Below are 14,247 nucleotides of genomic sequence, written 5' to 3'. Positions count from 1 at the left end.
AGTCGCCATCTTTGGTACCAGCTGGCCATTGGCTGGCTCCGTTTTGTATACCAGCTGGTCATTGGCTGCCCAGACAACGAGGCGGGACTTCCCCCCTTCTTCTCCGTTGGTTTTTATTTTGACTCGAGTGGGAGGGGAATCCCGATCATAGACTGTAATGGTAGCCACGCCCCTCAGAACATACGCGATGGTTTTTTTTCTTTATGGTCATTTTTTTAATTAATGGGACCATAATTTTCCAAAAAGAATATTATGACATTAGAAATGAGACTTTAAACTAGTGACTGGAAGAAGAAAGTATTCATGACCATGTTTATTAAGGTAATACAGTCTAGGTGAAGTTGGGCCAAAATACATGGGCCTCTATGGAGCTATGGGGCTTTTTGGGTCCGGTCCAGCGCCACAACAGGCCATTATATGAACTACCGATTTCAAATGAGGCTTCACGAAATATCTGGCTGACTGCCCCCCTGGCGCAGACTGAGACAGTATAACGTTGAAAAAAATATCATGGCACTTTTCCACCGATCCGTTGTTGAGAGTGCATTGACATTTTGTTTTGTTTCCTGGCATGGCTCATTATCATTGGTTAACTAGAAAAAGTGCCCTTCCGGGCACAGGTCTCCACCAGGTTATCCACAGATCCGTGCAGTTAGAGGTAAAAACACTTTTTGGCCAGTTATAGCGCCACCTTGAGGCTGAGTTGAAATTGTTCATGTGGCATTTCGTCCTCGGCCTAGTGGGAATGTGGGTGCACAATTTCATGGAAATCACGCGATGTGTTCATGATTTGCAGCATTTTGTTTGAAACTGAGCACTCCTGTGAACTTTGGAAGCCAATCTTAACCAATCAGGATGGAGTCTGATAAATCTGAAAGACCCGTTTCGTTGAATGGCTCTAGAGAGACTGTGTAGCAATTTGCGTGATGTTTGGACAAAATCTGTAGGTGTACTGTGCAAAAACGTGTTTTGCACAAAGCGGCCTCCTGGTGGCGCTATAACAGGCCGTTCTGGAAAGTTTGGGGCAGAGGTTCATGGTTGGCATCCAGGGAGTGTGTGTGCAAAATATGGCATTGAAAAACTTGTTTTGCACAAAGCGGCCTCCTGGTGGCGCTATAACAGGCCGTTCTGGAAAGTTTGGGGCAGAGGTTCATGGTTGGCATCCAGGGAGTGTGTGTGCAAAATATGGCATCGACCGGGTTAACGGTGGCCGAGATTAGCTGTTCACGGACACACGGACACACGGACGGACGGAGTGCAAAACATACTCTCTCCCCATGCCTTTAGCCTGGTGGAGACAATAAGAACAAACTCCATAAAATCATCAGCGTGTCGAGCAAAATAGCTGGGGTACGATTTGAGAGTATGACCTCAATGTATGAGACCCATTGGGTACTCAGGAAGGGGAAAGCTATTACTAGGGACAACACACACCCGTTACACAGCCAATACCATCTTTTAACATCAGGGCGACGGTACATGGTACCATCTCTGCAGGCTAGGGCCTCAAGATCGTTTGTTCCCATAAGTATAGGACTTATGAACAAGCAGCCTCTTGGAACTATGACTGGTGGCCTTCTGTTGGCATTGTTTCTTTATTGTCTATGTACTGTGTGATCTGTTTGTTTGCATGTTTTATGTATATCCTGATGACTGCTGTGCACAAAACAAATTTCCGAAAGGACAAATAAAGTATCTATCTATCTATCTATCTATCTATCTATCTATCTATCTATCTATCTATCTATCTATCTATCTATCTATCTATCTATCTATCTATCTATCTATCTATCTATCTAATCAATCAATCAAACACAATCAAATACATCTCACATACACAGAATAAGTGAGTAGACAGAAAACTAAAAGCTTTCCTTTAACTGTTAAGTCGAGGAGCATAATTGTGTAAAACGGTGTGACTAAGCTCGTTGTTATTGAGTTGTCTCTCGGTTCCTCCTGGAATGTGCAAGGTGTTCTTCAGAGATGAGTCTTTATTGTAAAGTCTTTGCAAGACAATGTGTGCGATGTTGTGAATGTTGCGTCTATGCAATGTGAATATATAAAGGAAGAAATTATAGAGATTTTCTCATTTATTCAGAAATGTATTGCATTAAAGTTTCATGTTTGACCCGAGATTGAAACCCGGGCCGGTCCACCATACACCAGCTACCGCTCAGACAAGATGGAATCAGCGCTCAGCGAGAGGACGGTATCGCACCGCTATGAGCTCCAGGCAGTACTACTTGTCAACCAGTAGGTGTCCTGCCTGACGCCAGGGTCTAAATGTCTCCATGAAACAGAAGGGAGGAGCACCGATGCACAGTACTAGTTATAGTAGTAGTAGTTGCATTGACATACTTTATAATTTGTAAAGAAGTAAGCAAGAACAAGGTAATATACATCAAACACAACGAAATAGTCATCAAGGAGGCGCCCGCTGGCCCAAGCGGTCCAGGCGCAATGCCACATAATAGGCTCTGGCCTGACTGTTTTGTGCAATATCTCTGTTTTGTGTATGTGGGTGTTTCATGGTGTTTTTCCTTTTCCTATGTGAACGTGTCTGTTATTTGTATGCAGCTGTGACTATGTCTCCAAGACACATTTCTCCCAAGGGAGACAAATAAAGACAACCTTGAACCTTGAACAGCGCGTTGCGTGTATGCGATTCCCGTTCATGACAACCTTTGCTGCGTGTCTCTCCCGGGCCATTCTCTCCCTCCCACTGTCCTGTCTGTCTTCACTAATAACTATCAATAAAGCCCAAAAACAAAACAAAAAGAAATAGTCATCAAGGATCATAAACAAGCTCAGAAATGACCTAATATCCGTCTAAACTTCACCGTGCAGTTTGGTTAAAATAACGTTTTTAAAAATGTGGTTATTGCACTTTATCAGCAAGTTTTAAATGTTTTCAGACTGTTGTTTGTTCTAGATGTGATGGTGCAAAGCTAGATATTAAGACCTACTATAGTATAGAGACCAATAGACACACTGTCATATGGCTCTGGTACCATTTCACTTTTCATCTCTGTCGGGTGAATACGTTAGTATGTCCAAAACCTTTCAGGATTCAAAAATAAATAAATAAATAGCTAAAGTAGCAGATCAACAGGCTCAAAACGCGTCGCTTATTGGAGCTCGTGGATCTGCTATACTTTTGTGTGTGTCACGCCGTAGTATGATCAATCAGTAGGGCGTTAATGCAACGGTAGTAAAACACGAGAGGTTAAGTTATAGAGATAAGGAGGTTTCTGCCCCGACAACAGCGTTATATTATAGAGGTTAAAGGGATTTAGTTCCTTCGCACTTTGAATGGAAAAAGAAATCCTCTCTGTCGATTGTGTTTCTAGGCCGTCTGACACCAGTGCCCCTGACCGATTAGTAATTAAACAGAACCAAAGATGATACCGTCTGGCAACCATTCAAAAAGGACACACGCACACACACGCACACACACACACACACACACACACACACACAGTGGATGGGTTAGCGACGTGTCAGTGTTGAATTAATCCATTTAGACCCGAGTTAAAAACATTCACAGATTTGCGCCACATTTTTACGATTTTTCAAAAATAGCAGACCTACAAGTTCATAGCGCGGCACTCGGTGCCGCGCTATGAGCTTGTAGATCTGCTATTTTTGAATAGCTAAAGTATAACATAATGCTTGAAACACCAAAAAGGGGTTCTCCCGCCCGAAATGGGTTAAAAATAACATCGTGAACGTGATCTAGCTATGAGGTGACTTGCGGCTGTCTTGGTTTACTTAAATTACTACCACTTTAAACCGCACGATACCAACCGTTTGTCTGTCTGTCATGTGAGAAGCCTAAATATCCTGCATCCTTAGTAACAGACTCAGTGGTGAAAAGTAAACTGACACTGGAAGAGGCTTGACTGTCATTACTCACTGTCTGTCAAGGTGGCCTGTTGGCAGCCTGGAAACCGCTGGGCCCTTCAACATAAATTCACCAATTAGAAACTTCCAGGTGGGTGGCTTCAACCTAAATTCACCAATTAGAAACTGCTGAGGGACTGCCTCAACCTAAATTCACCAATTAGAAACTTCCAGGTGGGTGGCTTCAACCTAAATTCACCAATTAGAAACCGCTATGGGGATGGTTTCAACCTAAATTCACCAATTAGAAGCCGCTGGGGGGATGCCTTCAACCTAAATTCACCAATTAGAAGCCGCTGGGGGATGGCCTCAACCTAAATTCACCAATTAGAAACTGCTATGGGGATGGTTTCAACCTAAATTCACCAATTGGAAGCCTCTGGGTGGATGTCTTCAACCTAAATTCACCAATTAGAAACTGCTATGGGGATGGTTTCAACCTAAATTCACCAATTAGAAACTGCTATGGGGATGGTTTCAACCTAAATTCACCAATTAGAAACTGCTATGGGGATGGTTTCAACCTAAATTCACCAATTAGAAGCCGCTGGGGGGATGGCTTCAACCTAAATTCACCAATTAGAAACTGCTATGGGAATGGTTTCAACCTAAATTCACCAATTAGAAGCCGCTGGGGGGATGGCTTCAACCTAAATTCACCAATTAGAAGCCGCTGGGGGGTGGCTTCAACCTAAATTCACCAATTAGAAACTGCTATGGGGATGGTTTCAACCTAAATTCACCAATTAGAAGCCGCTGGGGGATGGTTTCAACCTAAATTCACCAATTAGAAACTGCTATGGGGATGGCTTCAACCTAAATTCACCAATTAGAAACTTCTATGGGGATGGTTTCAATCTAAATTCACCAATTAGAAGCCGCTGGGGGGATGGCTTCAACCTAAATTCACCAATTAGAAGCCGCTGGGGGATGGTTTCAACCTAAATTCACCAATTAGAAACTGCTATGGGGATGGCTTCAACCTAAATTCACCAATTAGAAACTTCTATGGGGATGGTTTCAATCTAAATTCACCAATTAGAAGCCGCTGGGGGATGGCTTCAACCTAAATTCACCAGTAAGGGGCCGTACATGCTTTTCTTGTACAACCATGGTTGTAAAGATTGTATTGAAGAGATAGCCCCTTGAGATGCAGCATCTCAGTAATCCTGGTCTCTAAACTGCCTCCCCCTGGCCAGCCGGGACGCCTGATGGAGGGGAAAGGAACTGGTTGGAATAACGTGCTCCTTCCACACGCTACGTCCAACCAGGGAAACTCCCCCCTGTCAGGTGTAAAGGAGCAACTCGGACACTCAAGCATGAAGGAAGCATGAGTTAAGTCCGTTGCTCTCCCTAGGTTGGCGGAGGGTGTGTAGAGCCCAGGATCACATCACAGGATGATTGACACAGGGGTGAAAAATGGGTTACAAAATTGTGGGACAAAGAATATATAAAAAAAAAAAAAAAAGAGATGCAGCATCTCAGTACACAGATAAAGACAATATACACATACATACATACATACATACACACACACACACACACACACACACACACACACACACACACACACCTCTCCCACCCACCCCACCAACCACCACATCATCAGCAGCTGTTAAGTAACAGAGGAATGAAAGTGCAAATTATATCGGTGAATGTGCTATAACTGGTACTTTAAAAACATAAACAAGGTGAGTCAAGATGTAAATGAAGGGAAGTACTAAAGCAACTGAAGGATGAAATCGATCTAAGAGATAGAGGAAGATTATTATTATTATCAAATGGGTATTAAAGACCTCCGTCCAACCTCGTTAGAGATTTGTGTTATTTTAAAGTAAGGGCATTGTAGATGTCTAAGTGGATAAGATGAAGTAGACTGGGCCAAGTACTTCTTCAGGTAAGGAGGACACTTGAAATAAATACTTTTATAAATGAAGAGAGACCAATGTAAATGCCAGTTGAGCAAGTTGTACATGAAGCAGTGATCATATGGACATCTCTATACAAACCTGCACAGGGAGTTATATAAGGTCACATTCTCAACTAATACTTCGGTAGACTCGGATGCGTATGGGCGGGGAATTTGGGATTCTTGCATATTTAATTGGCTGCGGTTTGCCTTCACACTGTCATTCGCAGCAATTGGAAACGCAGCAGGGGGGACCTTTATCAATGTGTTCGGTGTTCCATTCATAAACTAGCCTACACAGTGAAATCTATGGTGATAAAATTACACTCATAACGTGCATGTGTCGTGCCGTCTGGGACCCCCCCCCCCTCTCTCTCTTTCTCTCTCTCTCTACGCACGCAGCCGCCACACACTGTTCTTTTGGGCATGGAGGCACAGCGCTATGAGCGCACTGATATAACTCCCTAGCCCTGGAACATGACTGCCATGATGATTATCATGACAGTCATGCAGAAACTTTGCCCTGTTTTTTGCGCTCGCTGCATTTACAAGATTTCCGTATATATAAACATTCAGATTTCAAATATAGAGTACTCACAAAGTGTCCCACGGGTGTTAGTTAGTAGCAGCGCCAGCGATTAGAATTGCTGCGTCCCGCGTTGTTTAATAAAAAGCATTTTTGTCCGAGCTCCCCGGCTACTTTTTTCAAACGGGGTTCGTTTGGGAAATCCACAGTTGCACACCGGGAGCGCACTCGCCTATTAGTCTGTATTGGCAGGGCGGTCAGCGTACCTATATCGAACACACTGAGTGCCACCCTCCTCCCGACCGATAGGGGCGCGTAGTTGAAAGCCAATGGCAAAATAACACCTCGGATAAAAATGCTTTTTATTAAACAACGCGGGATGCAGAAATTCTAATCGCTGGAGCTGCAACTAACTAACACCCGTGGGACAAATTGTGAGTACTTTATATTTGAAATCTGAATGTTTATATATACGGAAATCTTGTAAATGCAGCGAGCTCACAAAACAGGGTGAAGTTTCTTCATGACTCTCGTATGAATACGAGAGTCATGAACCATGGCTAATAACTCCCCAGACAGTCCCCACACAGTGACAGCACTCCATGTTTACGGCACGCACAGACAGACAGACAGAATATTCTGTAGCCTATAATAGGCTACACTGCAGTGTTTTTATGTGTTTTCTTAAGCAATTGATTAATGTACACGTCCTCATTTCGATCAGGGCTTCAGTCTCCTCATTCGACCACGTCTATACACGGTAACGGGACATCTTTGCGCTGCGTAAAAATGCTTTCTCCGTCTCCAACTGTGTTCAGCTCCTCACCCGCCACATTGTTTGCTTCATTTCCTTTATTTACTGCGGATTGCATTCACACCTGCACCGAATCGTAGTCATGTGCGATTGGAAGCGAAACCCCCGTTTTTGGGCGGAGTAAAATGCGGTTCTTTGCTGCGCATTAGGATTCGAATGAGCCTTCACACCTGCCAAACGAAGCGCACTTTCTGAAAATGTGCAGCAGGATTAGTTTTAATCGCAGCAAAGCTCTCTGGTGAGAATGTGACCTAAGACAGTTGATTGATGAGTTGGACCTGAACACGGTGCTTAAAAGCTTTTCCTTTGTGAGTGTGAGTGATAGGCAAACACACTACTTAAAATAGGGGAATAACCTCAGTTACTGTTCTTGCATTGTTATCCAGACTGTAGCCTATTACATTCACTAGTATTTTAATCACCACCTGTTTACGTCATTACAATGTTGCTATGCAGTTCTAAAGCGAGGATCTAAACGCGTTAGAGTAAACTTTGTGTCACATGACACAACCTGGCAAGCCGTTTCCTAACATAGGGTACGAAGCTTACAGCTAAGAGACCATTTGGTTGTACAGTTTGTGGCAAAAGCTAGTGAAAATCTAAGAACCACACAGAAGAAAACTCTTTACCTGTACTTTTTGTGGCAAAAGCACTCAAACAATTTACAGGTTACAAGTCTGTAACTCTGACAGTATACAAAATGGTTCAATTTGTATACTGTCAAAGTTAAGGAGACCTTGAGATCCATTGGTATTAGCCCCCTCCTTACCTCCTTAGCCCCCTTCCTGCCCTTGACAGAGCAGATGGAGAGACAGAGTCTGGCAGCGCGCGGGATGTCTGGGATGTACATGTCATATGTCAGCCACTCATTCCACCTGCGCACATACACACACACACACACACACACACACACACACACACACACACACATAGAGAGAGAGAGAGGGAGAGACAGGCATGAGGTGAAACCATTGTTTAGATCAGCGTTTCTAAAATTAACCACATGAACCCTATAGTGTCCCTGTCCTGGTGCGAACATGTAGCCAAAAATAGCTCTACTATCTAATCACTATAAGGTCAACAAGCTCACAATGAGTGAAGACATGAGGTGTACAGGGAAAAGCCCTGGGGGATCTCATGCAGTGTGTGTGGGGCTTAAAGGAGAATTCTATACTAAAAGGCTTTCTTACCTTTGTTTATAGTCGTTACGTCCCCACCAAAGAGGTCCAGGGGTTATTTTGTGCAAACGCTCCTTATTGGCTATTTCCCTATACCATAAGCCCTACATTAATTGCATTGAATTGAATGGAAATTGAATGGGGCTATGGGGTGTTGTGCTAATTCACTTATTTCCATCGCTCAAAATTTGTATTGTTTTGTATATATCCTCTCTTCATAATGTAAATAATATCCCAAGAGGCACACTTTACTACTTATTTCGATGGAAATAAGTGAATTAGCACAACACCCCCATAGCCCCATTCAATTCCCATTCAATTCAATGCAATTCATTGAGGGCTCATGGTAGGGGAAATAGCCAATAAGGAGTTTTTGCACAAAAAAACACCTGGACGTAACGACTACAAAGAAAGGTAAGAAAGCCTTCTAGCATGGAATTCTCCTTTAAGTGGATCAACGGGACATGGCGTTGACTACTATGGCCGTTGTGCTGAAGGATTACCTGGGGTTGGAGCAAGGCACTCGCTGGGTGTTGACGTTGTGAAGGATTACCTGGGGTTGGAGCACGGCACTCGCTGGGTGTTGACGTTGTCACACATCTGCTCTCCTCCGTGGTAGATTCCCGTCCTCACGTAGATCTATGGGCAGAGAATAGAGGCGATGAAAAGGTCTTCACGGGTCCAATTTGACAAACTCGGACCGAATAAGAACCGGACAAAATGCCTCCCCACAATACGTTTTGAGCTCGTACAGGTGATCGGCTATTTTTGCTACGGCAGTAATCATTGGCCCTAGGGAGTGAGTGTGGAAATATAGTGGCCCTCTCCATCGTCAAAGTTGCCCACCCCTGGTATAAATGCTTTGTTATTGGACAGTTGCAGCGCTAGCGGTCACCTTGTCTATGTCCCGTATGTTATTGGACAGTTGCAGCGCTAGCGGTCACCTTGTCCATGGCCAGTATGTTATTGGACAGTTGCAGCCCTAGCGGTCACCTTGTCTATGTCCCGTATGTTATTGGACAGTTGCAGCGCTAGCGGTCACCTTGTCTATGTCCCGTATGTTATTGGACAGTTGCAGCCCTAGCGGTCACCTTGTCCATGTCCAGTATGTTAATGGATAGTTGCAGTGCTAGCTGTCACCTTGTCCATGTCCCGTATGTTATGGGACAGTTGCAGCCCTAGCGGTCACCTTGTCCCGTATGTTATTGGACAGTTGCAGCGCTAGCGGTCACCTTGTCTATGTCCCGTATGTTATTGGACAGTTGCAGCCCTAGCGGTCACGTTGTCCCGTATGTTATTGGACAGTTGCAGCCCTAGCGGTCACCTTGTCCCGTATGTTATTGGACAGTTGCAGCGCTAGCGGTCACCTTGTCTATGTCCCGTATGTTATTGGACAGTTGCAGCGCTAGCGGTCACCTTGTCCATGTCCCGTATGTTATTGGACATTCTACAACAGGTCGTTAAGAGGAAGCAATCTGATTGGTTAAAACGGTTTCTAGCCGTTGATCAAACCAGCACTGTTCACCACCTAATCAAAACAAAGAATTCAGCCGCTCTGTTTTCCCAGAGCGCTAGCAAACTCGGTGGCTAGGCTAGCTAGTTTCTTTGGACATTTGTGGTCGTAGTGACTACATCTGTCATTAAAAATATATTTTTTTTCAGCGATTTTCTTAGTTTTAAGGGTAACTGTTGTAGAATTGCAATATTACACGAGAGGGTGTTGTTTAACGTGATTATTTGCCACGACACTGATGCGATAGGGGAACGAGACGAGGTCGAGTTCCGCAAGCATCACTTTCTTAAAACGAAGAAAATCGCTTAGTACGCTTATTACACCCTCTCGTGTAATATTGCTCATGTTGCAGCTCTAGCGGTCACCTTGTCTATGTCCCGTATGTTGACGTTGACATACGTGGCACAGAGCACTCGTATCCGCAGCGTGCCGTTGATGGTCCACAGCGACTTGGCGCTGACCTCGCCGTTCATGTAGGCCGCCGCCGTGGAGATGCGGCGGGAGTACGACGGCATGACGAACGTGTCCATGGGCAGCTGGGCGTACAGGCTGTCCTTCGCCATCAGCATCAGGTTGGGCATCCTGCCCAGCATGATGCAACTACGGATGTACTGGGGAGAGAGAGAGAGAGATAGAGAGAGAGGGGGAGAGAGAGGGAGGGAGGGAGGGAGAGAGAGAGAGAGAGAGAGAGAGAGAGAGAGAGAGAGAGAGAGAGAGAGAGAGAGAGAGAGAGAGAGAGAGAGAGAGAGAGAGAGAGAGAGAGAGAGAGAGAGATATTTTAAGCGATTCAAGGAAGCGCGGTACGAAACGGACAGTTTAAAAAATGTTTTGGAAAAAGCAGTGTGTGTGTGTATTATTATTATTATTATATACCTTTATTGAAAGGATAAGCCCCTTGAGATATCACATCTCATTTTAGAGGGGGTCCTCAGTGTGTGTGTGCGTGTGTGCGTGCGTGCGTAATTTAAATCTGAGAAATTCTACTAGTTTTTGAGTTACACATGCATAAATTAACCACTTAAATCCTAAATTCTTCATGAACTGGGATCCCGGATGCTATTTCTGCCACTGCTACTTTTGCAGATTTACTATGTTTCTTTAATGTATGACATGCCAAGAATAGGGAGGTCAACAGAGGATCACACTGTGCACACTGTGCAGTCATTGACTTTATGATTACAGCGAACGTGTGCATATGTTGTTTGTATTTCATATTAGAGCTGGGACTCGATTAAAAAAATTTATCTAATTAATCAGAGGCTTTGCGATTAATTAATCTAGATTAATCGCATTTTAATCGCATATCAATATTCAACCCGAGAACAGCGAGAAACCTTTTTTTTAAATGTTTTTTGGTATCCCAGTGAATCAATGAATAGTGACTACAGGATACCACTCATTTTCAACATTTTACTGTCATTAATATACCTGTTGTGGAAATAATAATAAAAGTCACCCCATTCTGTGTTGCCTAGAACTGGAGGTCTGAAAGAAATGTAGTAACAGTAACAAGTACATCTCAGTGACATCACAAAGCTGTACTTACTTCATATTGTTACTGTTTTTTTGTCAGACCTCCAGTTCTAGGCAACACAAAATGGGGTGACTATTTTTTATTTCCAGTTTTCAGTACTATAGAAAAGCGCCCAGTGAGAAACGTTCCGCGGTGAAAAAAAAGGTGCGATTAATTTATCTGTAGTTAATCGCGATAAATTTTTCTGTAGTTATTTAATCTAAATTAATCGCAATTAGTCCCGGCCCTATTTCATATATTTGGGGATGCAAGTGTGTGTGTGTGTGGTGTGCTGTGCTGTGATGTGATGCAACTACTACAGCTATGCTGGAGTAAGAGACACATCCAGGGAAAGAGGTATCATCACACAGACAAGAAGGTGTGAGGAAATAAATGGTCCATCAGCGATACTGGAGCTTTGCATGCACTGTGTGTATGTGCCGATGTTCGTGTCAGAGAGTGTGTGTGTGTGTGTGTGTGTGTGTGTGTGTGTGTGTGTGTGTGTGTGTGTGTGTGTGTGTGTGTGTGTGTGTGTGCGCGCGTGCATGCGTGTGTGCGTGTAATGCAATCTGACAATGGATGGGGAGGGGTCCGAGGGGGTCTCCACTGCTGACTGAAGTGAATGCGGGAATGAGACATGAGGAAACAGTGATACTGTGTGTGTATCTTTACCATGGAGTGAACTGTCTGCTAGCACTCCACATTTAGGGAGTGAGTGGTGTTTTTACAGCTGCTTGAAAAGATGCTGGACCACATGTTCACCTACGTCTACTAGCAACCGTAGTAGCGATCTAGTGAAAACCTTTTCATCGTTGGCTGTCTCTAGACTGCCTCTAGGCCAATGGGAGACTTACCCATACAACCCATAGTCTGAACGACATAATAGCCCATACTCTGTAACGTGAAGCCATGAGCTGAGGCAGAGGCTGCGGTACACAAACTGATAGTACCTTGTACTGGCTGAAGGGGTATTTCACCTCCCTATAGTACCTTGTACTGGCTGAAGGGGTATTTCACCTCCCTATAGTACCTTGTACTGGCTGAAGGGGTATTTCACCTCCCTATAGTACCTTGTACTGGCTGAAGGGGTATTTCACCTCCCTATAGTACCTTGTACTGGCTGAAGGGGTATTTCACCTCCCTATAGTACCTTGTACTGGCTGAAGGGGTATTTCACCTCCCTATAGTACCTTGTACTGGCTGAAGGGGTATTTCACCTCCCTATAGTACCTTGTACTGGCTGAAGGGGTATTTCACCTCCCTATAGTACCTTGTACTGGCTGAAGGGGTATTTCACCTCCCTATAGTACCTTGTACTGGCTGAAGGGGTATTTCTCCTCCCTAGTACCTTGTACTGGCGGAAGGGGTATTTCACCTCCCTATAGTACCTTGTACTGGCTGAAGGGGTATTTCTCCAGCAGGTACCTTGTACTGGCTGAAGGGGTATTTCTCCAGCAGGTACTCGTCGCAGCCACAGACTTTGAGGATGTATTTGCCCTGGTACTCCTGGACACACATCTTCAGCTGTTCCGGAGAGAGCAACATGCTGCGCGTCTTCTTACGGATGGCCTCTGCGATCACCTACAACAGTTATAGCACAGGAGGCGATCACCTACAACAGTATAGGACAGGAGGCGATCACCTACAACAGTATAGGACAGGAGGCGATCACCTACAACAGTATAGGACAGGAGGCGATCACCTACAACAGTTATAGCACAGGAGGCGATCACCTACAACAGTATAGGACAGGAGGCGATCACCTACAACAGTATAGGACAGGAGGCGATCACCTACAACAGTATAGGACAGGAGGCGATCACCTACAACTGTATAGGACAGGAGGCGATCACCTACAACAGTATAGGACAGGAGGCGATCACCTACAACAGTTATAGCACAGGAGGCGATCACCTACAACAGTTATAGCACAGGAGGCGATCACCTACAACAGTTATAGCACAGGAGGCGATCACCTACAACAGTTATAGCACAGGAGGCGATCACCTACAACAGTATAGGACAGGAGGCGATCACCTACAACAGTATAGCACAGGAGGCGATCACCTACAACAGTATAGGACAGGAGGCGATCACCTACAACAGTTATAGCACAGGAGGCGATCACCTACAACAGTTATAGCACAGGAGGCGATCACCTACAACAGTTATAGCACAGGAGGCGATCACCTACAACAGTTATAGCACAGGAGGCGATCACCTACAACAGTTATAGCACAGGAGGCGATCACCTACAACAGTTATAGCACAGGAGGCGATCACCTACAACAGTTATAGCACAGGAGGCGATCACCTACAACAGTTATAGCACAGGAGGCGATCACCTACAACAGTTATAGCACAGGAGGCGATCACCTACAACAGTATAGGACAGGAGGCGATCACCTACAACAGTTATAGCACAGGAGGCGATCACCTACAACAGTATAGGACAGGAGGCGATCACCTACAACAGTATAGGACAGGAGGCGATCACCTACAACAGTATAGGACAGGAGGCGATCACCTACAACAGTATACGTAGCACATGATTTTACTAACGTTTATAACGTTTATATATATTTTTTAGTGGTGCAACCACACCAAGGAACAGCAATGTCCGTGTTCACCTACCTATGTGTTGGTTCACCTATGTGTTGGTTCATGTGTCTATGTGTTGGTTAATGAGCACGAGTATATGACTCTGACTACCAGCAGGGGCGCTGTTGTGCCATAAATAGAGAGGGATAGTGCTGCAGCCTGCTAATGAGAGAGAGAGAGATAGAGGTGGGGGGAATTGCACCACTCAGTTCACACGGGTGTGATTTTTTAATAATGCATAATCAAAGTCATGGTATATGTTTCATGTACCATTTGTTTCCATTGTGATA

General features: G+C 44.6%; 1 protein-coding gene across 1 annotated transcript in view; it reads right to left on the bottom strand.

The window, feature by feature from the left end:
- pik3ca (phosphatidylinositol-4,5-bisphosphate 3-kinase, catalytic subunit alpha) overlaps positions 1-14,247 on the bottom strand; it is a gene marked incomplete at its 3' end in the record, with an annotated part of 68,457 nt that overhangs the window by 37,997 nt on the left and 16,213 nt on the right. The window contains exons 8-11 of the mRNA XM_083768100.1: positions 12,782-12,937; positions 10,209-10,454; positions 8,884-8,969; positions 7,922-8,027 (exon numbers count right to left, since the gene is read on the bottom strand). Of these exons, the coding sequence (XP_083624226.1) occupies positions 7,922-8,027; positions 8,884-8,969; positions 10,209-10,454; positions 12,782-12,937 (594 nt within the window). The remainder of the gene's footprint in view (positions 1-7,921; positions 8,028-8,883; positions 8,970-10,208; positions 10,455-12,781; positions 12,938-14,247) is intronic.

This window comes from Protomyctophum parallelum (genome assembly GCF_964188405.1).
Source record: "Protomyctophum parallelum genome assembly, chromosome: 6".
NCBI lineage: Eukaryota > Metazoa > Chordata > Actinopteri > Myctophiformes > Myctophidae > Protomyctophum > Protomyctophum parallelum.
Note: the sequence above shows the minus strand (reverse complement) of the source record. Positions and strands in the feature narration are given on the sequence as shown.